Here is a 27,313-nt window from a genome sequence, read left to right as displayed (position 1 = left end):
CGTTCTCCTGCCCCCACCGAGTGAATTACAAATGGGTGCGGTCGCCGGGAGCCTCTCGGTGGACCTGGGCAGTCAACCCTGGGCATGCAGCGTGGGGAGGCGTGGGTGGCGGAAGAGATTGCTAATCACACTTGGTTTGGGGCAACTGTACCCAGAGGAGGTGGCTGCTGCTGCTTCTGGAACACCCCAGTGTACCTGCACTCTTCTGTGGCCCCCGCAGCTGTCCTGGACCCCACACGACGCAGGGAGGGACGGGGCTAAGTGGGCTCTCAGGGCGGCTTCGGATGGTCAGGGGTACCAGGCCACACCAGACGTCGCCCCTGCCACGAGGCCCATGGCCAGAAGCTGCCCCGTGCCCCATGCACCCCAGCTGGGCGGGTGGGCCCTGAAGAGCCAAAGGCACGAGTCAAGGTGACCTGAACCCCCCCATGCTGCCCTGGTCCCCTCTGTCTGCAGAGGGCTGAGACACATGCTCCAGGCCGCTGACCCGTGCAGCCTGCTCACTGGCCTGTGACTGATGGGAGGTGACAGCCCGGAGCCCGGAGCTCCCTGGCGCTGGCTGACCCACTTTCCCACCGCCGGCTGGGGCGCTTGCATAACCAGCGCCGCGGGGCTCTGTCCCCGACACAGGAGAAGACGCTTCTAATTAAAAAGGGGGGCTGGAGCCCCTGCCTGCCAGTGGGGGTCTGGGCCTGCGGAGAGGACTGTGCCCTCGGAAGGCCGCTACACCCCCGGCGACGGCCGGTCGCACGCTGCCCCCCACGCCCCGGGACAGCACACCCCACTGTCCGCTCACATCACTGGCGACAGAGGCTGTCGATTTGACTTAAAGCGTGGGTGGCGAATTTTATTTCAAAGGCAAATGGCCACGTGCGGCTGGCGGTCACCACCCCGACAGTGAGGATGGTGAGGTTAATACGTAAGGACGTGTCACTTCCCATCATACTTCGTATTAAAGCCCTGGTTACTGAAGCGTTACTTTATTACACGTAATTGGAACTAACAGGCCGAGTGCGCGGAAGGTGCCCGTCTCTGAGCACGCAAGGCCGACCTGGCCGTTGCCTGGGCCGCCCGCAGGGTCTCCATGTGTCCACAGCGCTGCGTGCGCTTGCTCGCTGCGCGCTGTTTTCCTTTTAGCACATTTTCAGCAGCAATGCTTTCGGGAAGAAAACATTTCTGCCCCCCAAAACCTGTAAAGTGAAAGAGAAGTCTAGTTCTTCCAACCTGCAGTGTCATCTTTACAGTCTAATCAAGGGGCCAGTGTCCAGGGAGCCCAAGGGGTGCAGCCCAGGGACTTTGCTTCCCTTTGCAGCTACGTGGCGGGTGGTGAGAAATAAAACAAGAAAAGTGAGCGAGAGCCATCCATGCCTGGAGGCTCGAGGGTCATGGGCAGGCACTGCAGGGCCCGGGCGTGTGTGCGTGTGTGTGCGCGTGTCTGTGCCCAGGGCCTGGGCGCGTGGGGTATGTGTGTGTGTGTGTGTCCAGGGTACGGGTGCATGGGGCTGTGCAGACTGTCCAGGCGCACCCCCCACACCCCCCCACACCCCCTACACCCCCTTGTGGGGGCTGTGCAGCTGCATCCATGGCCAGCTGCAGCCACCCCTGGGCAAGCCACGCCCAGGGTTGAAATTCAACCAATCACCCCGTGGCAAACGTCCCACCAATCAGAACTGCGCAACTGAAGCCCTCATTTGCATAAAACGGCCCTGGCCCCGCCCCCACGGCTATATGAGCAGCCCCAGCGCAGCTGCCCGGGAGTGTCCCCTGCCCGCCGGCTCGGACCCCACCGCGGTGACCCCTGCGCCGTGGAGCTGGCCAGGGGCTTCCTGACCCCCTCCGCGGGCCGCCGCCTGGGCACACCTGGGCAGGTGTGTGGCTGCCTGGGCGGGGGCGCTCGGGCGGCCAGGTTGCCCTGCCCAGGCACGCTCCGCGCCTCCCGCGACTCTCCGCTCTGCCCAGGGCACCTCGGGGTCAGCCTGTTGCCACTGCCCCGCGCCCACCCCTCGCCAGGCTGGTGGGTCTTGTCTGGACCTGCCCTGCACCCCCTCCTCGCCCACCTGCGGCATGGATGCCCCCGCGCCACAGACGCCGGAGGCTGCACCCCACGGCAGCTGTCTGCACCGCCTGGCTGCGCCCCGGGCTCGGGCCCAAGTGCTCCGCCCGAGGCCTCTCCGTCCTTCCCTGCTCCCCGTCCCCCGCCCAGCTCTGCGCCCTGTGCTCGGGTGAGGGCCTGGCGCTCCCCAGGGGGTCCCCAGGCCCCCCACCCCAGCCGGGTCCCCCGGGCACAAGTCAGCGCTGCCCCCGCCTGCGCCTCCCGGCCCCAGGGCACCGGCCGCGGCCTCCCCGGGTGGGCTCCCAGGGGCCGCCCGCCAGAGTCCCGGCTGCGCAGCAGCCAGAGGGGCGCGGAGGGGCTTCGGGGTGCTGGAGGGCGCGCCCGGCGCCTCGCAGTGTGGTCAGGAGTACTCAGCCCACTTCGGGAGAGGGTGGCCGAGGCGCCCTGGCCCCGACAGGCCTCCCCACCCCAGTCGCCCGACTGCGAGGGCGTGGGGCGTCCCAGCGGGAGGGGGTGCCTGCCCAGCTGGTGGCAAAGGGCAGAGCTGGGACGGCCTCGCGGGAGCCCCGCGCCCCTCCCCCGTCCGGCCTCTGCCCAGGCGGACCCTGAGGCCGGGGCCAGGCGGTCAGCTGTGGGGCGAGCACCGAGCTCACCCGCCTTGGGCAGCCCTCGGCGCCCGGGCAGCCCCCGCCTCCCCGCGTGTCTGGGCAGCAGTGCCAGGGCCGCCCCTCCGGCACGCAGGGCCTTGCGGGCCGGGCCAGGGGCCCGAGCCCCGGCCTTGCTCCAGTTAGCCGGGCCTTCTCCCCCCAGGGGACGCCACCTGGGCCGCGTCTGTCCTTCCTCGCCGCGCCCGCCGCGCCCCCAGCCGCCGCCCCCAGCCGCACTGCGGAGGAGCCATGGAGTCCAAGGTGTCCGAGGGCGGCCTGAACGTGACGCTCACCATCCGCCTGCTGATGCACGGGAAGGTAGGCGCCCGCGCCCGCGCCCTCGGGAGGAGTCGCCCCTGGGGGGGCAGCGCGGCGCCCCGCTGGGCCTTTCTTCTGAGCCATCCCTGGCGGAGAGCCGCGGCGGGTCGCGGGCCCGTGGCCTCAGTGCCCCCCCAGCGCCCTGTCACCAACCCGCTCCTCCGTGTTTTCTCCCCGCATATTTCTTGCAAGGGGGGGGGTGTCCTGCCCGCCGCCCCACACCCCACCCCGGCGCCAGCACCCTGTGCACACGCGAAGGCCACCCCGGCCTGCTCTCCCTGTGCGCCCCCTCGCCTGGTGGGGTTCCCCGTGGTCTGGGCCTTCCTCTTCTGAGACTCCCCGGCTGCCGCGGGGCGCCGCCCTCACACTGGCTTCTCTGAGGCCTCTTCCCTGGCAGGAACGTCAGGGTTTTCCTTCCGGGGGCCCAGATCTCAGGTGCTCTCTGGATGGGGGCTCCTCCTCCGTTGTCAGGGGTCCCTGTGAGGCGCTCAGGAGCCGTGGGGGTGCCTGGCGTGCGAGTTCATCCCCCCGTCCCCATGGGCCCAGGGCTGCCCATTCTGCTCCTGTCGCTCCCCGCGCCGACGTCTGTCAAGGCGCCTTCGTCCCTGCGTGGGCGTGAGCAGCCTCTCGGGCTGGCGTGGTGGCCTCTGCGCGGCTCTCGTCCTGGGCGCGCCCGTGCCCTGCCCGCCTGCCCGGGCTGCAGTCAGCCTTGCCTCCAGAGGAACCTCGGTCCTCGGCGTGGAGGGGCTCGCGGTGGGCCCCGGCCGAGCTGGGGAGCGCGCGTGTGGTCACGCGCAGACAGCCGCATGCACGCGTGCGCGTCGTGTGTCCCTCTGCCGGGCCCCGTGAGCTCTTCCTCCAGTTCCAGGCCGACGCGGGGCTGGTCCTAGCTGCTCCCGCCTGGCCCTGCGTGGTGTCCTGCGAGGCGGCAGAGGCCTCCTGGGGCCCAGGGCTCGCACCCCGCCCTCCCCGCTGGGCTGGAGACCTGGCAGCCAGCCACCTCCCCAGCGGGAGGGGCACTTGGTCAGGTGGGCAGCTTGGTGTCCACAGAGGGTGTCCACAGGGCAGCTCTACGGTGCCACCCCCAGAAGCAGCTGTGCAGTAAGCACCAGACTCGTGCGGCCAAGGGGCCGTGAGTGTCACGGCCTGGTGCCCGCTGCTCCCCTTGCGCTGCCCTCCCCACAGCCCGGCGGGGTCTGGAGCTTTCGCCGGCAGCACTGTCCTCGTGGGGAGCGTGGCCGTGCGGGGAAATGAGTGGGAGGCTGAGAAGGTCGTCCTCTCCGCCGGGCGTCCCGCCGGCCCCGCCTCTGACTGGGCGGCGGCGGGGAGTCTGCGGCCCTCACAGCTCAGGCCTAGAACCTCCCTGCGTCCCGGGCCGCTCTGCTCTGGAATGTTCCTCCCTTTGTGAAGGTGACGTGACGGTCTCGATGCGGGCCCCGTGCACGGCCAAGTCGGGGAAGAGCCTCCCCGCGTCCCGGCAGGGTTTTCCTGCCGCCGATCCTCGAGGCCGTAGGTGTGCAGACGCCGCCTCCTGACGGAGCGGTCCGGAAAGTAGTGACCGTTTTCCTGCTCGTCTGTCTGCCGGGCAGTCAGGGCGAGGCTCTGGCCGAGCTTAGATGGGCACAGATTCCTGTCGGGGCGCCAGGCTCTGCCCGGCAGCCCAGCTACTCTCGCCCGACCTGCGTCCGGGCTCCCCCTCCCTCCTGTCGAGGACGAGGCCAGGGCTCCGCATCCGCCTCTGGCTTCTCTCCTGCCCCGTGACAGCGTCTCTCTGGTTGTCTCCTACAGGAAGTCGGGAGCATCATCGGGAAGGTAATTATGAGTGGACCCCGGCTCGCTCAGCATCTCGGGGGCGGGGGGTGGCTACCAGGGCGTCGGCACTGCGTGCAGGGTGGGGGGCGGGCCGGGGCGGCTGAGCAGGAGGGTCCCCGCGTCTCCTCGCCCTGCAGCTGCCCCTGCCCCTGGCAGCTGTCCGAGCACCTGCCGAGGACCGGGAGCAGCCTGGGCCGCGCTGCCAGCCTGCCTGGCTTCCTCGGCTGCCCTGGGGCCAGTCCTTCAAGTTTCCAGAACCCAGTGAGAACCATTTCATTTCGTCCTGCGGGGTCAGACTCCCCTCTACCCGCGAGCGGTAGAGTCTGTGTTGCCAGCTCCGAGGAGAGAAACGCTCCCACAGCACAGCAAGGGCCAGCGTGGCGGCCCGTTCCCTGTGGGGGAGGCCAGACAGGCCCCCCACCCGCCTGGTCTGGCTGCACCTGGACACTCGCTTGGGTCCTGAGTGTCCCTGGACACTGGGAATCTGGCTCCCTCATAGGTGCAGGGGCAGCCCCAGTGCAGACCGGTCCCGGGGCTGCTTGTGCGTGTCGGCTCCCAATGTCCTGCTCGAGCGCCCCGCACAGCGTGTGTCCGGGGGGACAGTGGGGCCCTCGGCCCCCGAATTGAGTCAGGCTCCTGAGGGGTGGGCCCCAGGGCTCCCGACACCACGCACTGCAGGGCCAGGCCTTCTGCCTGCCCCGGTGGGAGCCCCGAGTGACCCCTTCCCCTCGTCTAATCTCTTTTCCAGAAAGGAGAAACTGTGAAAAAGATGCGTGAAGAGGTAGGTGTGGTTTGCCCCCAACACTTCCTGGGGCCGGGAGGTGGGGGCTGCAGAAGCTGGTGGCTCCTCAGTGGCTTTGCCGGGAGCCCTTCCAGAAGGCTGAGCCCCGCCGAGCCCCTGGCAGCGGCAGCGTGGGGCCCCTTCCCGCGACCGCATGCCCCCGCGGTTCAAGGGCCTCTGTTTCCCAGGCAAACGCCAGGGCACCTGCATCTGTCCCGGTGCTTGGATCCTTCCTGATCATTAAAAACACCCTCCAAAGAGAGGGAACTAGAATGTTCCAGCTGGTGAGGCTGGCCCACTAGGCGCCCGCGGATGTGATCACCCCGGTCTTCAGTGGGCCTGCGGGGCCCCCCACGTCACCAGACCCGCAGCTTTGATCGCGTTTCTGGGACTCGCTGCATTCTTCTAGAGCGGCGCACGGATCAACATCTCAGAGGGAAACTGCCCAGAGAGGATTGTGACCATCACAGGCCCAACAGACGCCATCTTCAAGGCCTTTGCCATGATCGCCTACAAGTTTGAGGAGGTAAGACGTGCTCCTGCCCCCAGGCCCCTGTGATGGGCACTTGGAGGGTCTGCTTGTGCGGACACCTCAGCCACTGCCTCCCAGGACCTGTCCCGCTCTGTCCTCCCGGTGGTGGGCCTGCCTGCCCGCGCCCCGCCACAGGCCAGCTGTTGGCTCTGCCTGTCGTGCACTGGCCTGTGCTCAGGCCCGATCTCCAGTGTGCGGAGTCCCGAGGAGGCCCGGGCAGCGCGTCCGCAGCGGCTGCCCCGGGCCACACACCCGGGCTTAGGTGTACGTCCTCGTGCTGGAGGGTGTAGCGCCCGTGCAGCTCCGGGAGTGCGTGCGTGTGCTGCTGCCAGCGAGTGTCAGCTGTGGGTTTTTATGTTCCTGATTTTTTTGTAGTTGCCACGAGTCATTTGGAGACACGTTTGGTATCTGTATTCGCGGGAAACAGTTTTTTTGTTCGTCAAACCCGTGCCACGGGCTGGGTTAAACAGAGATCAGGGCCGATTTGGGGCTTCTGGCCCCTGGCCGGGTCCAGTCCCCAGTGACCACGCGGATGTGCCCGCTGGGGTCCCCTGTGCGGGTCCCCTCTCGTCCACCCTGGTGCGTGGCCTGGCCGCCATGCGCTGCCCTGTGCACACGCAGCATCGCCCCCGGTGGGAGCACCTGTGTCTCCACAGTGTCTTCCCCGCCGTTGACCTTGAGCTTCTCAGGATCAGCCCTTGGTGTCTGGAGCCCGTGCCTGAGCCTGCCCGCCTGTTGGGGTGCCAGGCGCACCCTCCGAGGCCTCCTCACAGCCTGGCGGGGGTACTCACTCAAGGGCCAGCTGTGTGGCCAACATGGTGTCCTGATTCTCCTCAGGACATCATTAACTCCATGAGCAACAGCCCTGCCACCAGCAAGCCCCCGGTGACGCTTCGCTTGGTGGTCCCCGCTAGCCAGTGCGGGTCCCTGATTGGCAAAGGCGGCTCCAAGATCAAGGAGATCAGGGAGGTAACAGCTCCCCACCCGATCCCTGCCTGGCTGCTGGGTGGGAGAGGCACCCTGGGGAGGTGCGGCCTCCTGAGGACGACTGGGCCCCATCACGGCACCCCACGGGCTAGGAACGGCACAGGGGCGAACAGCCCACAGAGCAGAGTGAAAGGCGAACCCCTACCTGTGGGGTCCTGCAGGAAGGCGTGGAGGAGGGGCCTCTCAGCACAGGTCAGGTGGTTGCTGCCCCAGGACGTGCCCTCAGGACGTGGCTCCTGGAAGGCACTGGCCACCCAGCCAGGATGGAGTCAGCACGAGCTTCGCAGCCATCTCCCTTGGGGGGGGGGTCCTGAGCCCTCCCCTGACCCAGGAGGAGGGTGGCAGCGTCTGGAGTCCTTTGAGGAGAGACGGCTCCACAACTAGACTTTCTCTGTGACCTAAAGCTCCACAGAGGAGCCAGAGCTCTGTGTGTTTGCAAAAGTGGCTTCGGTCCTGGGTGGCTTCTGTGCCAGGCCTGTGCTGGGCGGCAGTGGCCTGAGATGGGTCAAACCTGTCCCTGGAGTCCCTGAGGATCACGAAGGGGCCTGGGTGCCCAGGCACGGCTGAGGGGGGTGCCGTGGGGGACCATGTCTGCTGGGTTTTTACATGGGCTTCTCCTTCCACGCTCCCGCGAGAGAGCCCAGCTGCTCTGCCACCTCTGCCAACCTCTGCTCTCTCTAGTCCACAGGTGCCCAGGTCCAGGTGGCCGGGGACATGCTGCCCAACTCCACGGAGAGGGCAGTGACCATCTCGGGGACTCCCGACGCCATCATCCAGTGCGTCAAGCAGATCTGTGTGGTGATGCTGGAGGTAGAGTCGGCCCCGCCCTGGGCCCCTGAGGCTTGGTGCCTGGGGGCCTGGAGGATCCCTGTGGTCCTGGAGGATCCCTGTGGTCAGGGCAGTCAGGCCGGAGTCAGGAGCCACCCAGGCTCCCAGCGGCCTGAGGGAGAGCCATGCTGGATGTGTGGGTGCTTTGGGGGGCAGGCAGTGGCACCTGCCAACCCGGAGGGCCCAGTGTCTCCACTGAAGAGAATAGCGTAGGAAGGTCACCCCTCTCCCCTGGTTTCTGGAATTGTGTGGAGGGAAGAGTCTGCGTGAGGGCGCTGAATACCGGCGGGCCTGGGAAGCCGCACTGCCGCGCCCACCGGGGCAGGCAGGTGGCGCCCCAGCTCGCTCGGTCTGCGGTCAGCACCGCCGCTGAGGCCGGAGGACCGAACCCGGGCAGTCGCCCACGTAGTAGAGGGAGGGCCCGCGAAGCAAACAGCGCGCCCTGGAGGTCAGCGAGGAGGCGCAGCTGGGCAGGCTGCCTCTCTTGAAAGGCTGTCGCGGAAATCGCGCGTCAGTCAATACCCGGAAGCCGCAGAGCTCCCCCGGGTGGCCGGGGGTGCTGTCCTTACGCTGGGACGACGTGACCCTGCTTGAGGCGGGTGCCGCCGTGCCGCTGGTGCCGGCTGCTTGCCCTGCTGCGCCCACGCCGGCTGCGCCCCGGGGTCTGCTCCCAGGCGACCCCAGGCTCGCACGCAGTGCTAGAACCACGTGCCTTTCACGCCTTTTGTATATTTTTTATTCCCTCGCAGTACGATGTTTTGTGACGCCAAAAAGTCTTTTCTAAGTTGGTGTTCTGAGCCCCCCACCCCCATACACTAGTCCCGTGACCACTGGTGCTGCCCCAGAGGGCTGCGTGGGCAGCTGGGAGCCAACTGACCGTCCCGGGTGGGACCCCGAGGAGTCGAGAAAGAACTTGCCTGTGTGGCGGGCGCCCCAGGAGCAGGGGGCGGGAATGGCCCAGAAGGGACAGGGTCTCCGACATCCCGGACTAAGGTCAGCGCTTCTCCCAAAGGCCACGCCAGCTCCCCGTGTGGGGCAGATGCCGCCCCCACAGAAACAGGTGGACCCCGGGCTGCGGGCGGAACTGCCCCGTCGCCCTCCAGGGAGCTTAAGTCAGGCGGCAGAGTGAGGCGCGCCTGGCCCAGGGGAAGCGTAACTCTCCGGCCTCCTGGGGCGGCGCCTTCCGCCTGTTCCCGTCACCAGGCGCTCAGGGCCAGACCCGCGGCCGCCTCCCCTCCGCAAACCTTGGGTCCGCCGTTGACACGAAGGGCAACTGGACACGAGGCTGGAGGACTTTCAGGCAGAGCTGCGCGGCGGGCGCCACCCTGACATGACCCACAAAGGCTGCCCTACTGTGGACAGGCCCTGGGTCCCGAGGGGCTCCCGCCCGGTGGGGCTGGGGAGGAGGAGGCTGGTGGGAGCCGGGCGGGGGGCGGGGAGGCTGTGCTCAGAGGCCTCGCCTGTGTCTCAGGAGCTCGGCAAGACTGGGAACCAGGAATCAGGCCAGTGGCGGCAAGTGGAAGCAGAGGGCAGCCCGGAGGCGGGCACGGCGGAGGGCAGGAGGGCAGCCCCGATGAGCTGTCTGCCTTCCAGGGCCAGAACGGCCGCCGCGCGCTCAGTGTAGTCGCGGTCCCGTCGCGTGAACGCGAGTCTAGCCTGAGACCCCAGCAAACCCGGTCTGCGGAGATACCGCTGGAGATGTTTCTAGAGCCCCATGAGTCCTGAAGATGGCCCCCCCGGGAACCGGGGTCTCGCCAGGCCTCCGCCTGAGTCAGCCTCGGCGGCCCTCCCCTCCTCGCAGCGACGGCGTCGCGTGCTCGCGGCTGCGCCGGAGACCGAGGGTCCCAGCAGGGCCTGGCTGGGTCCCTGTGGTGGGCGCCCTCAGGGCGCGCCGATGGGCTGAGACGAGACGGGCCTGAGCAGACCGTGGCCCCAGCACTCCCGGCAGGGACGGCTGTCCCGCCCTCACCCTCTGCCTCTGGCCCGTGGCGCCGCCGCCTTGGGATTCCCGACCCACTCCCAGGCCTGGCACCCTCTGCTCCGGGAGGCCCGCCCTCGGGGACCCGGCGGGGGCCCAGGCGTGCTGGCGTCGGAATCCCAGGACCGGAGGGCGTCGCGCATCCCGGCACATCCTGTGTTTTGGGCACGGGGTCAGCCAAGGACGTGACTGCAGCTCATCACGCCTGCGGCTTAGAGCTTGGACTCCCAGCTTTTGAAGAAGTCCCTCCCTTTCTTAGTAGCGAAATTGGAAGCTTCTCATTTCCCTGCGATGGGACTGAGCACGGCCCAGGCCACGCAGAGCCTATTTGGGGCGCTGGAGCCCCGGTGATGCTGCTCGGGGCATCAGAGAAAGGTCCTGGCCCAGAGGACGAGCCCGCGTGCGCGGACGCCGCGCTGGGCCCTGGAGGCGGCTGTCACCTGTGTCTGGGCGGGCAGGGCGGCGTCTTCTGTCCGGTTCCGCCCAGGGGTCCACCCTGCGCGCCCCAAAAGCCCGTTCTGCGGAGGTGGTTGGCACCGCAGCGGGGCACAGTTCGGGCAGCAGTTCTGTGCTGGAGGAGAGGGGAGCCCCCACCCCTGCGGCACCGCGGAGGCCCAGGGAGCAGAAAGCCGCGGGCGCGGGGGTGGGCCCGGGAAGGAAGCGTCCCCGGCGTCAGGGCCGCGCGCGCCGGACCGCTCTAACGCTCTCTCTCCCTCTCCTGTCCCTTTTCCTAGTCCCCACCGAAAGGTGCCACCATTCCCTACCGCCCAAAGCCCGCCTCCACCCCTGTCATTTTTGCAGGTGGTCAGGTAAGAGCCGACCCGCTCGCGGCCTCCACTGCCAACCTCAGCCTTTTACTGCAGCACCCGCCGCTGCCCGTTAGTGCACTCAGGTTTTCTCGCCTTCTCACGTGCACGTGACCCCCCGTGCTGACGCAGAGCTCTCCCGGCCCCCCAGGCCCTCGGGGAGGAGCAGCGCGCGCCCCGGGCCCCGCGCCCCTGCCTGGCCGGGCCTCGTTCCGGGCTTCCACGGGCTCTGCCCCGCAGAGCCGCCCCGGTCTCGCTGGGGAGCGTGTTCGGCAGCCCGGGCCGCAGGCTGGGAGCGAGGCAGGTGGCCGGCGCGTGCTTGCGGCAGTAAAGGTGGCGAGGCCGAGGATCCCGCTTGCCGCGAGCAGGTGCCCAGAGCACGGGGCGAGGGAGGCAGGGCGCACGGCTCAGGGCCCCCGCAGCCGGGCAGGGGTGGACTTGGCCAGCGGCGCCTGGAGGAGCTCTGCGTCCGGCCGGCAGCACGTGTGTCTTTGTCCGGGGAGAGTGAAGACCGAGACCCGCACGGGCCCGGCCGGGGGGGGGGGGGGGGCGGGGCGGGGCGGGCGGCAGCGGCTTTCCTTGATCGGTAAAAAGCAAGGAGCGAATAGAAGTTTGCTCCGTGATTTTCTTGGCCACGTGAAGGAATCTTATCAGATCTTCCCGACGGAGGGGCTCAGGTCTGCGGGGACCGCAGGGAGGGCCACGCGCCCAACCCTGCCAGCTGCCAGCTGGCGCCTCCCGCCTCCGTGGCCTGCCCTGCCGGCCCCCCGGACGCCCCACTCCTGCCAGCTCAGGGAGCATGGGCCGGATGCACAGCAGTTCCATGTACCCCCAAATTCCTGGTTAGCTCACAGGCGAGCCACACGTGTGGTGTGTGGTCTGGACCCTACCGCTACCACACGGGGAAGCGTGGACTTCACCCCAGAAGGAGTCAGGCTCCCACAGGCAGCGCCGGCAGGCGGCAGGGGCGGCAGACCCGACTCGGCTGGAGCCGCGAGGCCGCCCCTGACACGGACGCCTGGCCCGAGGCGGCCGCTGGAGTGTCGGTGTCTGAGCCGGGCACCACGCCCTCGGGATACAGCGGTCTGCGCGTGCTGGCCGCCCCTGGCGCTCAGACCCCGGGCGCATTGCCGGCAACAAGGCAGAGGAGCCACCTCCAGACGGGGAGTGCGGTGTGGAGTGGCCACCTCTGGCCTCTTCCGTGGGAAGATGCCCACTCGCGCCCACCAGGGTGGCGTTGCTGGCATCTCACACGAGAGTCTCTGCTGCTGCCTGCTGGGGACGGCGAGCTGCTGAGGCCGGACCTACTGGACGTGGAGCGGAGGCCGGTCAGGGAACAGTGTGGGGAGGGCGAGGCTCCCCGCGGGCAGCCCCAGGGGCCTCGCCTGGCGCAGTGCCTGTGCACCCCCAGAACAGACGCAGAGGCGCAGGTGGGACCCCACTTCCTTCCCGCTGGGACGCTGGCCAGATCTAATAAGATTCCTTCACTCCTCAGTTATGGAGCGGCCCTGGCCAGACCGGCCTCAGGCCCCCAGTGGCTGCGTGGCCTCGAACGCCCGGGCTGGGCTGTTCCCGGGGCAACTCACACGTGGAAAACCTGCGTCTGACTAACCCGCGGGCGCCACCTTGGGGGAGGACACGGTGCCTGGCCTCGGTCCCCGTCGGGTGCGCGGGAGCGCACGTGTGGGCGAGGCTGGGCGCCACGTGTCCACTCGGGACACGGTGACACGGTGGGCCGCGACTGGAGGCCACGTTCCTCCCCCACCGTGGCCCCCCATTGCTGGGGGATGGGCTGGGGCGTCCCGCGGCCCCGCAGCCCCAAGGCAAGTCTCTGGTCTTGACTCTCCCTTGACTCTGTGTGGGGTTTGGTTCTCGGCCGGGGGTTTCCGGACGCGTCCTAGATGGTGGGCCTGTTGGGGTGGGTGGGGCCTGGCCTGTGGGGTTTGCGTTGGACGAGGGGCCCACACTCGCCTGGCTGGCCGGCATCACGGTCTTGAAGACCAGTGAACTAGCAAAGCAGAATGAGGCCTTGGGGGCTCACCCTGGTCCCTCTGGGAGCTGGTGGCGCGTGCACCCCACGGTCAGAACTGCCACCGGGCCGCAGAGGCTGGAAGACAAACCTGTCTTGGGTGCGTTTCTGACTTAGTTTGACGTCTGCAAAATTGGCTTCGAGGGTCACCTCTTAAAGTTTCCCTTTTGTTTTGGGGGTAAATACGTCCTCAAAACGTTTACCCTGACGGTTGAGTAATTTTCAAAGTGCTAAAAGCTGAGTCTGTCACGGGCCTCAGGTTGCGCTTTGGTCCTTCAGGAAACGCAGGAAGTGAGAGGGGAATGGTCCCCCGACCCCATGGCCAGTCGGGCTGCCCACAGCTCTCGGCGGCGCGGCGCCCCCGGGTCCGACGGGAGCCTCGGCCCAGGGTGCTGGTCGAGGCCCTTTGTCTCTGCCCCTCTGGCCCCGAGAGGCCTGTTCCTCGGGCCCCGCTTGCGGAGCTGACCCTGACCGTGTCTCTCTCTCCCCAGGCCTACACGATCCAGGGACAGTACGCCATCCCCCACCCGGATGTGAGTGTTTCCCTTCGCCTCCCCTGCTCGCGGCCGCTTGCGCCTGCATGCTGCTTCCTCTGCCGCTGGTGTTAATATTGCACAGTAATGTTAATGATCTCGGTGTCCCTGGCGGGTGTTGTAGCACATGGCCCCGAGTGACCTTTAACCTCTTAGCACTAACTCTGCTCGTGTGGAGGACTTGGCCTGACGTCAAATTGTTTGATTTTTGCCCTGGAGGCCTTGCGTGGAGGCTGTTCTGCCTGACGCCGGCCTGGCGGGCTGGGGGCAGGCGCTCCTTGGGCGCCTGAGAACTTGCGGGATGTGCCCCCAGCGGGTCTTTGCAGGCTGCGGGTGGGGCCTTGGGGAGTGGGCGACGCTGCCCTCCCTTGGCAGAGGCCTGGACGAAGGCCGCGGCCCGGGCCTGTCGCCCTCTGGAGCCGGTCGGGGGCCGGGGGTGCAGCAGCCCGGTGCTCCCGCTGACCGGCCTCACCGCTCCAGAGCCGGCCCACTCCTCACGCTCTCCCCTGGCCGTGGGGCTGTCACCCCAGTGCAGGAGGACGAGACTCCCCACAGGGAGCTGCGGGGGGAGCCTTGGTTTGTGCGCGGGGACCCACCGTCAGCGATGGGGTGTTCTCTGTGGGATTTCAGGCCCCCGGGGTGAGGTCTGGCTGGCCGCTGCGGGAGAGAATGGAGTGAGACGGAGGCAGAGAGAGCCGGAGGGGCAGCAGGCGGCGCGGGCGGGGGAGGGGGGCCTCCTCCACTGCTGCGGGGGGCCTCTGCCCGCGTGGCCCCTGCAACACCATTCGGCGGGCGGTGGCGCCAGGATGGCCGCGTGGCTCAGACTGGCAGCGAAGAGACGTTGGTCTGGATTTGAGGCTGACGCTAAACATGGGAAGGGGGGACCGCCTGGGACCAGCAGGCCCGGCCCCCAGATCCACACCCTCGGGGGGTGCCGGCTTGGGCGCTTCCTCCCTGCCCACCCCTGCCCACGGCTGCAGCCCCACAGCCCCGACCCCCGCACCAGCTCGGCCTCCCTCTCAGGACAGGGGCTGAAGCCCGGCCACTGCTGGTGACCGCCACCCACTCTCTCTGTCCCTGGGGTGCTCTCGTTCTCCCGTAAGATGCTCAGCAGCCCTCGGGAGCCGTGGGGTGGGGAAGGCGCGGCTCGTTCCACCTTTGGGAGGAGGAGGAGGTGCATCAGCAGCTTTAAAGGGGTGAATTGCTTGTTCACCGAGGGGGTGGATGGCGTCCCCGCGAAGGCTCGCGGGCGGTGACGCCTGGGACCCCAGCATCGGCAGGGGCGGGCCCCGTAACTCCGGAGCCCTTCCGTCTCCAGAGAGCCGACAGCTGCCTGGAAGGCAGGTGGCAGAATGGGGTGGGGGGGGCGTCCCCCAGTGCAGGACGCTCTGAGTAGAGCACACTTGGGGTCCCGCAGCCTCCAAGGCTCCCCGGTAACTGCCCCGCTGCCCTCAGTGAGGGTGACTCCGAGGGAGCGGAATGGGGACCACCGGCGTGGCCGCGCGGCCGTCGGTTCTTGGCAGGGAGGAGGTGCGGTGACCGGGCCGCCTGGTGAAGGGCAGCTCGTCCGCCTGCAGTCCTGTTCGGCCCACGGCGGCCGTGGGCGCCTGCAGCCCCCGCCACCCGCTCAGGCACAGACCTCGGAGGCCACAGAAATGCGTGTCTGGCCCGAAACGTCCCAGCTGTGACCCGTTGCTGGGTGCGGGCTGGCGTGGGCGTGGGTGGTTGATTTTCACACCAGCTCGTCCTCGTGCGCTCGCGTCATGGGGCCAGTCACCCCTCACGGCGGGCGTCGGCGTATTTTTAGGGTTAGTCTGCGCTGATTTGTAGCCAGCTGCTAGACTGATCCTGTGCCTCGGGGAAGTGCCCGGTCTCTTGGCCTGCGTGGCGTCTGCCCGCGCACTGGCCTCGGGACCACGTGGCTGGGGCCGTGCTCCCCCCGGGGCAGTGGGGGCCTGGAGAGAGGCTCTTCTTCCCTGCGGGCAGCGTCGGGGGCTGGGGCCATCACTTGGATAATCCATTCGGAACAAAAAATGTTCGGTGACGTCGGTGCTGACGGCAGGGAGGGCAGGTTTCGTCTGAGTTAGTAGGAATGTTTGATGTGTCATTTCTTAGAACCCAAATACAATCAGTACAGAAAGATTAATTTATTTTGTAGTCAAGAGAATGTACACTCTAAGGACCTCAAGCCCAGAGCCGACAGGTGCGGCGCCGTCCTCGACAGCGGGCCTGAAGCACAGAAGACCGGGAGGGGGCGTCGCGGGCCTGAGTGCTTCTCTAGCTAGAACTGAAAGGACGTTTTCCTCTGACCCTGATTTTAAAGAGCGCTTCTAGATGGCCCTCACCCGGGAATCTGCGGGATCCCCACCTCCCCGGCTTCCCTCCACGTGCGCTCATGGCACTTGCATGGTTTCACCCAAATCCCCCGCAAGTTTTCTCTGCTGGTGACGCTCAGCTTTCCAGACAAGCCGAGGCGGGCTGGACAGCTCCAGCGGAGAGTCCTCCGGGAGCAGCTCTGGGCCTAAGCCCCCTCCGTGTCCTGCCCGGGGGTTCAGGTGCAGTTTCAGAAATCGGGACAAGGGACGGCGACCACGGCCTGAGAGCCGCGAAGCCTGGCCAGACACAGCGGGTGACCGCCAAGTCCCTCTCGTCCAGCATTTCTGTCGTTTAATGACAACGGCGTGAGTACACCAGGAGGAGATGTTTCCTTCTGGAAGAAATGAGTCAGGGAGGACTCACTTGTTTCTAGTCTGCAGAGTTCCCGAGTCATTCCCTTTGTAAACGCCCCGTCGAGGGGCCCCTGAATGCCAGCATGTTGGACTTGAGCGCAGAGGGCTTGCTCCAGTTTCCCACTGAGGGGCTGGAGCATTGAGAGGTTCACCCACTGGAGCTAACGGGCCAACGGGCAACTGGCTCCTCATGCCACTGGATCCGCCAGAGGCGGTAGATGGGCGTCAGGCATTTCGAGGAAGTGTGCTCTTCAGGGAGGAATCAGGGCAGTGCTGGAAACCAGGGGCCATAATGGAAGCAAAAACACCCGGGGTGCCGGGAGACCTGGGTGGGAGTGTTTCCCGGGCCTGTGGGCTGTGCAGGTCGCCGCCGACGCACGGAGCTGCATGTGTGCTGGGCGGGCTGTGCAGGTGCTCCTCCTCCACCCGCTCTGGAGCCCTGCGGCAGGGTGACGGGGGCGCCCTCCGCGTTTCATGGTGGAAAAGAAGCCAGCGCTGCCCCACGCAGCCGCGGGACCCACTCTGGCCCCGTTCTGCCGCCAGGGCAGAGCCACACGGTCCTTCCTCCCCCGAAACAGAAGTCCAGCAACCGTCACGGTCTCGAGTTAAATCTTTCCTTTCTCTGCACCACCCCCCCGAGGGGTTCAACAAATAGGCCAGTACTCGCCGGCCCAGCCTGCCCCTTCTCAGAACCAGAATCTGCATTTTCAGAAGGTTCTCGGTGGCTTGTGGGCACGTGAACATGAGAAACACTGACAAGCAGGACTGAGAATATCCCACTGGAGTTCGAGGAAGAGAGAATAGAATGGAGAGAGGAAACATTCTAAGGAAAAACACTAAAGAAGTTTTGGAACTAATACAAGAATTCAGTTGTCATATTCGGGAATCCCAGCAAATCCCAGACAAGATGAACTGAAAGGAATTCCTCTCAGGCATATCAAAGTAAAACTGTAACAACCAGACACCGAACGTGAACGTCGAAGTCATCAGAGAGAAAAATAATTTCAACAAAGGAACAAGGTGAGATAATGAAATGTCACCGGCAGCAAGAGAGGACAGACGCGGGCGGCATCCTGGTAAGTGTCGGCCTGAAAATCTCAAGAGGCTAACGAGGCTAGGGAGCCCTGTGGAAACAGGCCTAAGGTGCACGTTCGCAGATCAACGGCTGCCCTTCAGGAGAAGGAAAGTGGTGAGCGAAGATAGTGACCGCTTCTTTCCTAAGGACAAGCCTTTTTTTAAAATACTGGTTTTGTATAATGTCAACATTTGCTAAGTGAAAGCGAGTACTGTCCGTCCTAGTGCTCCTGCTGATCTGTGAGGCGAGAGCAGCAGAGCGAAAGGGACAGGAGGCATGGACCAGATCAGGATGCGGCTGAAGGGAACTGAAATATCTCGCAGATCCTTGCGTTATCCAGGAAGACTGTAGACGCTGGATTTAGACGTTAAGTGTGCAAGTGAAAATTACACAGTCAGGAGGCCACCACCAGAAAATAGTTCAATTGCAAAGCTCCCCTAAAGGCACGGGCGGGGGGCGGGGGATTGTGAACCAATGCAAGCGAAGAAAGAAACCCTAGAAAACCAGGAAAATTAATGTGTGAGATAAGGTAACAGACATCAGGCGACACGTACGAGTGAGTGATCAGACTGAGAAATAAAGGCCGTCAGATTCCTTTTTTTAAAGCTTAACAAGTAGACAAGCAAACAACAGCAGGAAAAAATTAGCTTATTTTCCCAGGAGACATACCTGAAGACCGAGGCTAAACATGGGGAAAAACTGATCAGAAAAACCTAATACATTATAAAAGTATCAACATAAAAAACACGAGACCAGATAGACTCTATGTTCAGTCATCACATACATATTGATAAAAAGAAGTTCAGTCTACCGTAGGAGAAAGCAGCGCACCGATGACACAGATTCAAGGATATGTGACGGGAAGAAGCATAAACAGGAGCGCGAGACACTGCAGTAGAACCTTCCTCTGGCTCTCTTCTCACAAAGATCACATGGGCATCAGGAAGACGTCAGTGCAGACATCCCGATTGGAGTGATGTATGTTGAACCTGACCGTGGGATTCACGAGCACATGTACGAACGCTGATCACAGCGAGACCGTCAGGAGGTCTCACCGTCTTTCAAAAGGTGCGGTCAGTGGACTATACTCTCTACAGAGCAGTTAAGTTGAATCAGTAATTAAAAGATAACAAAAAAAATCAACTTGGTCTTTACTGAAAGCTAAAGAAGACCAAATAACTGAAGCAGCTTCCCGTGTTCATGGACAGGAAAACTAAGTATCTTAAAGCTGTCAGTTCTTCCCAGACTGAGGTAAAGTGCCATATAATTACAATCAAAATTCCTATAAGATCTTAAAATGCCATTTTTTAAAAAAAAGATTTATTTATTTATTTATACAAGCACTGGGCACAGTCAGACGCGCGGGAGGGTGAGAGGATTCACCAGAGCCAGAGCGGGGAGCAGAGCAGGCAGAAGGACTGAAGGACACTGCTGAGGGGAGCAGCGGGCGGCAGGAGAGGTCTGCGCGCCATGCGGGACCCTCCTCCGGTGGCCGGGGAGCAGCCGGGGATCGAACCAGCGCCGCAGAGGCCGTGGGCAGCTTCGCAGCCCAGCGATCAACCGCTGCGCCACCAGGGGAGGCCCTTAAAATGCTATTTTAAGAAGCATTGTACAGAACCAAAAGCCCAAGAATCATCATATTTTTATGAAGAGACGCTAGGACAGGGTCATTCGTCCCAGCGGATTTAGAGACTTCTCAGCAGGCCACGCGCCGGCAGCGAGGTGTGCGTGCGGCGTGCCAGGCCGGCGGGGCAGACCGGAGTGCCTGGGGCCCGACACCCAGGCTTCCCGCAGTCTGGCCGTTGGCGGAGCTGGCAGCGCAGGGTGCGGGGCCGGGGCCGGGCGGCCGCATGACCCCAGGATGGCGGCTGCTCCGCGCGGGGAAAGCGGATCGCCACCAGGGAAACAGAGCCCTGCGCAGGTGCCCACAGCCTCCGCGTGGAGGAGACCAGCTTCGGCTTTCGGGAGACGTCGAGGAGAACGGCCTTCTGCGCGGGGCCAGAGAAGCTCTTCTTGAGCGAAACCGCAGCACACACCGTGAAGGAAATTTTTCTGAAGTGAATGGCATACAGTTCTTCAAAGAATTTTTCTGTAACGTCCCTGTAGGGCGAGTCGAGTTCTTCCTAGCACAGTGAACCAAAGCTCGTGTCCAGGTCCACACAGCTGTCCTGGGCGCCGGCGAAACTCAACCCGCAGGACGGCGGGCACGAGGCCGGCATCTGGGAGGAGACGCGGGGCCGGCCCGACGCGCCGCCCGCCTGGCGCGTTCGCTGGCTCGTGACCCACTTGCGGCGCCGCGTGCGGCCCCGGTGCTTCCCGGGTTTCGAGTTGTCTGTGCCCAGTGGAGAAGGCAGGTTGCAGAGAAATATATGGGATTCCTTTTGCGGGGCACGCCAGCCTGGCGGCGGGGCCCACACCCCGCAGGCACCTGCAGCCCCTGCCCCTGCCCGTGCGAGTCCGTGTGGAGACCCCGCGTGCTCCGGAGCCCAGCCCCGCACGGAGGCCCGGGCCTGACCGCGCCTGCGGCGCCCTGCTCCCGGCCTGGGCGGGTCCTCCTCCGTCCTGGGAGCTGGTGAGAACCCTGCCGTGCAGTGGGTGCAGAGCACAGCCCCCCGTGCTCCCCGAGACCCGTGCTCCCCAAGACTTGGGCTCCTGGCCCCCCCCACCGCCTTTGGGTGTCGCGGCCTGTCCAAAGGGAGTCGCCGGCCGCTCTGCGTCTCCCCGCGGCACAGCGGCAGGGCCCCACCTCCCGGGACAGCGCGTCCCAGGCACGCCCGCCGGTGTCAGGCCTCCAGACCTGGGCAGGCCGCCCCACCCCTAACCCGCACCACTCCGGACCCCCGGGCACAACATTTGGGCCCGGAGTGGCCTCCCGGGTCTCAGACCCCCGACGGGCACCCGCCCCAGAAGCGGGGAGGGCAGGCTGTTAGCTGCACCGCCCCCGCGGGAGGCCGGAGCCCGCAGGACGGCCGGGAGCCGGGGCCGCTGGGAAGCGGTAGCTGGGGCCCGCGCCTTCCGACACTCTCGCCCCGTCCTGTGGAGGCTGGACCACCCAGCACCCCACAAGCCCATCCCCACAGACTGCGCCCCTGAGCGTGGGCCCGGAGCGGGGAGACACTCAGGAGGGGTTGCCTCGGGACCCTGGGAGGAGCGCCTGGCGGGCTGGGCGCTGGCGGGGCGCGGGGGCTCTGGAGGCCCAGCCCCACTCTGGGGTCCCCGCCGCGCGTCTGGGAAGTGCTGGGGCTTCGGCTCGGTTGCTGCCTTCCCAGGTGTTTCTGTGGGTGGAGGGGGCTGGTGCGGGCAGGGGCACGCGTGTGCCCTGTGGCGCTGCCCCAGAGTCCCGGGCCGGAGGGCCCCCGCACGCGCCCCGCACCTGCCCGGAGCATGCCGCCCTCCGCCGCGGGGCCGGCCTGCAGCTGGAGCACGACCAGCCCGGTGGCCCCGGAGAGCCGGGCCTGGAGCCCTGCTGCCGCCTCTGGCTCCCGAGAGAGGCCGAGTCTGGCCACGCTGCCTCGTCTCTGTCTCGTCACGGTCACGAGGGAAGTGAGGCTCCGATGAGATAGCTAAAGCAACCGCCTGGGAAAGCCCCCCAACATCTAGCAACGGGGGTGGGCACCGAGAGCCAAGGGGGCCCACTTGGACTCTCCACGCGCCCTCCACGGAACCCCAGGGCAACCCTCCGGTCACCCCCTCCTTACAGGGGTGCCGAGGTGGGGTGGGGCTGGGCGCCCTGGGAGCTGCAGGCCTGGCGCGGCGGGGCAGGCAGAGGGGGCCGCGGACGGGCCCCCCGACAAGCGGGGCCTTCTGTGCGCAGGGCGGACTCCGTGCCCCGGGGCCCCGCCGGTCCGACTCTGACCTGGCCTGGGGTCCAGGGCGCCTCCGTGGTCCGGGGCTCCCACCTCTGCACGGGCTTCCGTGGGAGGCTCTGGTTCTCGGCCGGAGCCGCCAGGGGCCGCGAGGAGCCGCCAGGAGCCGCCAGGAGCCGGCCCGCAGCCCGGCGCCCATTGGCTTTCCCAGGCCAAGTCCTTGGACGTCCGCGTCCGCCGTGTGTCCGCGCGGCCCCCGTCTCGCACGGAGCCTGTGCCTGCCTGTCGTGACTGGTGCCTGCGCCCGATGACGATGACCTTCTTAGCTCTCGTGTCCCTCCTACCCCAGCAGTTGACCAAGCTCCACCAGCTGGCCATGCAGCAAACCCCCTTTCCTCCCCTCGGACAGACCAACCCCGCTTTCCCCGGTACGTACCCAGCTGCCCCCTCTGCCTCCTCTTCTCGCCCGGGGACCTTTCCGAGCTGCGGCCGGGGGCGGTGGCGCAGCAGGTACGGGGTCGGCGCGGCCGGCTGGTGGCCGCGGGCGGGGGGCGGTCACCTCGCTGCGCAGCGCCGTCTGCCCCTCGAGGCCCGGGCTGGCCGGCCGGCGCTGCGTGCGGCCCACGGGCCGTCCCGGGGCCCTTCCCGCCGGCGCGTCCGCCCCCCAGCCGGGAGCGCGACGCGGGCCCCGCTCGGTGAGGGGGCGGGTGGGCCTTCCGCGGGGAGCCGGCGCCGCCGGGCCGGGCGGCCCTGACCTTGGGAAGCAGACGGGCCGTCGCCGCCGGGAGCAGGGCGGGCCTCCCCACGCCCCGCGGCCGACCGGGCCCCTCCCCACGGCCCAGCGAGGCCTGGGCGGCGCGGCCGGAAGCCCGCACCGTCATCTTTTGAGCTTCCCTAGTTGCAGTGACTTGCTTATCTCCTTGAGGGCAACACCTCACACCTGTCTCTTCCTTGCTCTCCAGGAGAGAAGCTGCCCTTGCACTCCTCCGAAGAAGCTCAAAATCTGATGGGCCAGTCGTCAGGTAAAGCGGCCGCGCCGAGCCGGTTGGCGCGCTGCGAGGCCACGCGGCGCTGCTCGCCGGGCCGGCGGGGAGAGGGGACGCAGGCGCCCGGGAGGGCCGGCCCGCGTGGAGCCCGCAGGTCCACGCGCTGCCGGCTGCTTCCGGCGGGTGCGTGGCCCCGGCCGAGCTCGGTGGCTGCGGACACAGGGGCGGCCTGGGCGCGAGCGCCGTGCTGTGGTGCTGATGCCACGCAGGGCCCACTTCCCAGAGCGCCCTCCTGGCCGCCCGCCCGCGGAGGAGGCTGTGCGGGGCTCGCCTGCGGCTTGCGCAGAGACTCACCCTGGGCTCGGAGGAGGGGCGCTGGCAGGGGGCGGGCCCGGCGGTCCTTGGCGCCTTTGGGAGGGGCCAGGGAGAAGGGCCCACGCAGGTCTCGGGGGCTGCCGCCACGGCCCCCACAGGTCCGGGCAGAGCACAGCCGTTGCGCGGAAGGGGCATTCCAGGAGGAGGTTTCGGGGAGGTGGCCGTTGCTCCCCTTTAGTGCTTGGGGCCCAGGGGCCCCTGAGGCATGGCCAGGCCTTCCCACAGGCCCAGTCCACCTCAGGGACCACTTCCAAGGCCAGACAGGACCCCGAGACCTGAGCATTGTGGGCGCAGTCTTTGCTTGTGCTCATGCACGATCTAGTGAAAGTGAAAAACAGCCAGAGAACGTCTCCAGTTGAGGAGACCTGACAGGAGTCGCGTCTGGGCGGCCACACGTGCGTTTATCAGGTGACTGATTTCAGCCTCCCCCAGCAAGGGGCTCCTGGGGACCCGCGGCCCTGGCCGCACAGCTGAGCCACCCGCCGTGGCCTGGCCGTGTGCCCATCCTGCCGCCCTGCCTGGCACCCCAGGGACATGAGCTGGTGGCCTCCTGGAGCCCCTGGACGGCAGGTGAAGTGGGGTGGGGGCATCTGCACTCTGCAGCGCCCCCGGCAGGTCGCGCCTGTGGGCGGGCAGCTGCGGGCCTTGCACGAGCCGGGTTCAAGCAGGTGCCTGCACCGCACGAGTTCTGCGTTCGTGGCCTCATAAAAGGAAGTTGAACGCCTGTGGCGGAGCGTATGCCTGGGTGGCCACCCAAGCCAGGCCTGGCTCTGCCGGGACCAAGGGCATCTGGCGTGGCCTTCAGGCACCCCTGTTCATGGGAGGCGTGGAGACAGCTGGGCAGCCAGACACTCTGGGCAACAGAGGGAGGGAGGGGAGCTCCAGGCCTCTCCAGGCCAGAGGAAAGCCATGGCCCCCGGGAGCTGACGCCCCCAGCTGCATACCCCGCTCGCTCGTGCCCCAAGACCCAGGACTCCCGGTGCCTGGTTTTGGACGTCCAGGCTCCCTGGAGGGAGAAGCGAGGTGCAGGGTGGGGCCACAGGTGCCTGGGCGAGGGGTGTGCAGGCAACAGGCTGAGGTCAGACCAAGCCCCCAGGCAGGCCGGGCCAGGAGGCGAGGCAGAAGGGCGCTGTGGGACGAGCGGGTCTGAACACTGGTGGCTTCTGACCTGCATATGGGCGGGACCCCGCAGCTGTGTGGGGCACGCCCAGGGCCAAGGAGAGACGGGACAGCAGGCCAGTGGGGCGGAAGAGGCGCAGGCTCCAGAATGCCAGTGGTCAGCTGCCATGGGAGCTGGGCCCTGAGCTGCAGGCGGGGGTGTGGGGGGCGCAGGGGCGGCGCTGGGTGCATCTCTGTGCAGGCCCCGTCCCATGTGTCTTGGCCGGGAGGCCCCGGGGCAGAGACGGTGGACGTGGGGTGGTGTAGGAGGCCTCCGTCCCCACCTGGGAGACCTGTGCGCAAAGGCAGCTGCGTGCCCGCACTCACCCCCAGCCTCCGGCTCGCTCCAAGCCACAGGGGCGCCCTGGCTGCGGGCGCGGGGGCAGAGGGCAGGGACCTGGGCCCGCAGAGAGGACCCCCAGGGTACCGTGCGTCCTGGGCCGCCCCATGGCTCCCCAGCGCCCCAGCCGGGTGGACTCGCCAGATCACGGGTCTCCCGCGCAAAGAAGCGCGCTCTTGCCTGCTCTCCTTGGGGGAGAGGAGCCGGGCGCCCGAGGCCAAGGGAGCAGTTTAGGACTGGGGTTCCCGGGGTGGGGGTTGAGCGGGGCCGGGGAGCAGCCCCCGGTGGCCTAACCTGCCCCCTTGTGTGCCCAGGTCTGGACGCCAGCCCCCCGGCCAGCACCCACGAGCTCACCATCCCCAATGATGTGAGTATGTCGCCCCACGCCCACCGCTTGGCTGGCTTCATCCCGTGCAGACACGGGGTGCCACAGCCAGAGAAGCAGCCTGGGGGGCTTACGGCCGGCTCGAGCCCGGGAAGCCTGAGAGCCCAGCTGCGGCTGCCCTGAGTGGCTGAGCCTGCCCTGCCTCAGTGGCCCTGGCATGCGGGGTGGGGTGGGCTCGGAGCACAGGATGCCAGGTAGGGCGGCTTTGTGGGGATCCGTATTTAGCCCCAACCTCTGAACCCCCTGCCTGTCCTAGGAGCGCCCAAGCCCCAGGCTTCACGTCCTGCAGAGGTGGGAGGAGGCAGGCAGAGTCCTCTCAGCGGGGGCGCGGGCCCGGGGGGCGGGCCACTTCAGGCCGGCTGGGCCACTGCAGGCCAGGCGTCCTCAGGGAGCGCCCACCTAGCCCCCACGCCGTGTGCCCACCTCCCCCACCTGCGGGCAGGACCTCGTCCCTGAGCCGCGCCGCCCGGGTTTGGTGCTCACCCCAGCAGTCACCCTAAACAGAGCCTCTGAAGAGGCCGAAGCCTCGGCTGGGGAGACCAGGCGTGTTTGTCATGGCCTCGGCACGTGGCCCGCCCTCGCGGGGTCTGGCGGGAAGGGGCCGGGTCATGTGCCCGCCGCCCACACACTGGCCTCCCAGGAGGGCCTGGACAGCCTTCGAGCCGCGCCTGGTGCACCAGGGCCCTGCCCGTCCTCCTGGCCCTCGCACCCTGCAGAGCTTGCCCGGCCCACACTTTCCTGGGGTGTCACCCTGAGCCGGGCCCTGTCCCTGTCCCTGGTCCTGGTCCCAGAATCACCTGGCTCTCTGCTGGAAAGGGGGTTTGGGTGGCCCGGGGACACATCAGCTGTGGCAGCTAAGGGGCTGTGCATGTCCAGACACCCCACAGCACCGGCATCTAGGGGAGACACTCCCCGTGGGGGCGGGCTGAGGCTGGCCCTGGATGCAGGCAGCAGAGCCAGCTCAGACCCTCGGGCAGGGGGGAACCCCAAGAGCAAAGAAGGCTCGGAAAGATGGCGACTTCGGCCTGGGGGGCCGGCCCAGAGAGGAGGGTCTCCTGGGCTGTGCAGCTGGCCCCCAGCGCCCGCCCCTGCAGGGGATGGGGCAGGAGCGCAAAGGAACCTGACTTCCCAGAGGCCTGGAAGGGACAGGCTGGGGGCTGCCTCCTGAGTGCTGGGTCTTGTTCTCCCTTCAGTGGGCCAGCGCTGCGCCCAGGTTAGAGGGGCTGCGGCCTCGGGACCAGCGGTCTGCCCAGCCCTGGTCAGAAGGGAGCCCCAGGATTTCTCGTCCAGCCAGAGGGTGTGGGGCCTCGGGAGCCCAGGAGGGGAGTGCGGTCACCCTCCCTGACCTCGGGCCTGGCCGACAGACAAGGGGGCGGGGAGGGAGCAGCTGAGCGCCAGGAGCCCCGGGAGCCGGCTGTGTGGCCTGGAGACCCCTGGCCCTCGGGAGGCCACTCAGGCGAGCAGCTGACCCCGGCGGGCCGCAGGCCGGCCCTGTCCTGGGGGGGCCGGCCGTCCTCAGCCCTTTCCCCTTCGCGCCAACCCCCACCGCCATGCTGCCGGCGAGCAGCTGCACCCCTGCGCCTCTTCCTCCTGCGTCCAGCGGCCTGGGGGTCAGACCGCCCCTGCGCACAGGCCTCCCGGGTGCGGGTGCCCCACAGGAGGGTCGCCCAGGCTGACCCCGCGCTGCACCGCAGCTCCACGCTCGTGCACCCCACTTGAAGCAGCTCACAAAACGGGGAGTAAAGGGAGCCTCGCCCAGGCCCAGGCGGGAGCTGCCCGAGGACACCGAGGCCAGCGCTGGTGCCGGTCCGCGGGCGGCGCCTGCGGGCCTCCAAGGGCTGCGCCTTCCTCCCAGCTGATAGGCTGCATCATCGGGCGCCAGGGGACCAAGATCAACGAGATCCGGCAGATGTCGGGGGCGCAGATCAAGATCGCCAACGCCACGGAGGGGTCCTCGGAGCGCCAGGTCACCATCACCGGGAGCCCCGCCAACATCAGCCTCGCCCAGTACCTCATCAACGCGCGGTGAGCCGGGGGCGCCCACGCGGGGTCGGCGGGCAGGGCGCCCCGGGCCCGGGCCTGGGCGTCCGCTCCCCGGCGCGGCAGGGGCCGCGGGCGGCCCCGGGCAGTGACCGCCGCCCTGGTCTCCGCAGGCTGACGTCTGAGGTCACTGGGATGGGCGCCCTCTGATCCCGCGGCCGCTCCGCCCCGCCGCCGCGCTGGCCGCCCGCCCGCCCGCCCGAGCACAGACCCGCGCCCCGCGGCTGCCGCGGCCTCTCCGCCCCGCCCCCCCCGGCATGCGGCCCCGCCCCTCGCCGCCAGGCCCCGCCCCGCAGTCCCCGCCCCCGCCGCCAGGCCCCGCCCGCAGTCCCCGCCCCCGCCGCCAGGCCCCGCCCCCGCCCCGCCCGCTGCCCGCGCCGCTGCTGCAGGAGCCGCTGTCCTGCCCGGCGGCCCCTCCCGGGACCCTCCGGCCGGTCCCCGCTGCCCGGGCCCGGAGGACGGGTGGGGGCCCGGTCCTCACCGGCAGGGGGCGGGCTGCGAGCCGGGGCGGGCGCCGCCTGGGCCAAAACGCGCTGCCCGCTGGCTCTGGTCGTCTGTGCCCCCCGCGTCCGAGCGCCTGACCCTCCCGACGAGGCCCCTCGCAGCCCCGGGCCGAAGGGCTCCCGGCCCCCCCCGACCCCCCCCCCCGCCGGGCCGCCGCGCAGGGCGCCTGGGGTGGCCGCCCCGAGCCGGCTCTGGGGCATCCGGCCCGAGGGCGTCCAGGGGCGGGGCCTGGCATGGCCGCCAGCACGGGTGCCCCGCTGGGCAGCAGAGGGCGCCCCGGCCTCGCCCGAGACGCGCTGGCGCTTCTCCCCGGGGGTCCTGGCTCCCCGCCGGCCCGCAGGGCAGACACAGAGAGGGCCCCAACCCTCAAGCCCTACGGCCAGCCGCCCTATCCAGTGCGGCCCTGGGGTCAGCCACACTCTTGTGGGGGCCACAGCTGCTGCAGCCACACAGCCCCCGAGTGCCCCCCACAACACAGCCCCCCGAGGGTGCCCCCAGCCACAGCTGAGCAGCCTGGCTGCAGGTGGTGGGCAGTGAGTGGTGGGCAGGCCTGGAGCCCACTGGCCAGGGCACTCCTGCAGGACACAGCCGTGGCCACGCCCTGCCCCCAG

The 27,313-nt window shown here is 67.7% G+C and overlaps 1 protein-coding gene across 6 annotated transcripts; it reads left to right on the top strand.

The window, feature by feature from the left end:
* The first annotated feature begins 2,869 nt into the window (after nucleotides 1-2,869).
* PCBP3 (poly(rC) binding protein 3) lies at nucleotides 2,870-26,348 on the top strand. 6 transcript variants are annotated; one of them, XM_037524849.1, is made up of 13 exons: nucleotides 2,870-3,018; nucleotides 4,807-4,830; nucleotides 5,579-5,611; nucleotides 6,021-6,137; nucleotides 6,981-7,112; nucleotides 7,812-7,940; nucleotides 10,671-10,745; nucleotides 13,263-13,304; nucleotides 21,264-21,342; nucleotides 21,877-21,936; nucleotides 24,088-24,140; nucleotides 26,014-26,183; nucleotides 26,312-26,348. In XM_037524849.1, exons 1-13 carry the CDS (start codon nucleotides 2,950-2,952, stop codon nucleotides 26,346-26,348), a joined length of 1,020 nt encoding a protein of 339 aa, XP_037380746.1. In that variant the 5' UTR covers nucleotides 2,870-2,949. The 6 variants fall into 6 exon arrangements, with proteins under 6 accessions (XP_037380746.1, XP_037380747.1, XP_037380748.1 ...); XM_037524850.2 differs by having other exon boundaries at nucleotides 2,918-3,018; nucleotides 21,267-21,342; XM_037524851.2 differs by having other exon boundaries at nucleotides 2,918-3,018; nucleotides 26,021-26,183; nucleotides 26,312-26,347.
* The last annotated feature ends 965 nt before the right edge of the window (nucleotides 26,349-27,313 follow it).

Source organism: Talpa occidentalis, unplaced genomic scaffold, assembly GCF_014898055.3.
Source record: "Talpa occidentalis isolate TD23 unplaced genomic scaffold, MPIMG_talOcc4v2.1 talOcc4.4, whole genome shotgun sequence".
Taxonomy (NCBI): domain Eukaryota; kingdom Metazoa; phylum Chordata; class Mammalia; order Eulipotyphla; family Talpidae; genus Talpa; species Talpa occidentalis.
This window is presented reverse-complemented; position numbering and strand designations above follow the sequence as displayed.

What these genes read in the sequence shown, in the direction of transcription:
- PCBP3 (XM_037524849.1), top strand. Translation starts at nt 2,950, where the DNA reads ATGGAGTCCAAGGTGTCCGAGGGCGGCCTGAACGTGACGCTCACCATC. An exon ending in GCCTGCTGATGCACGGGAAG is followed by an intron (nt 3,019 to 4,806) that starts GTAGGCGCCCGC and finishes TGTCTCCTACAG; the next exon opens with GAAGTCGGGAGCATCATCGG. An exon ending in CAGTACCTCATCAACGCGCG is followed by an intron (nt 26,184 to 26,311) that starts GTGAGCCGGGGG and finishes TGGTCTCCGCAG; the next exon opens with GCTGACGTCTGAGGTCACTG.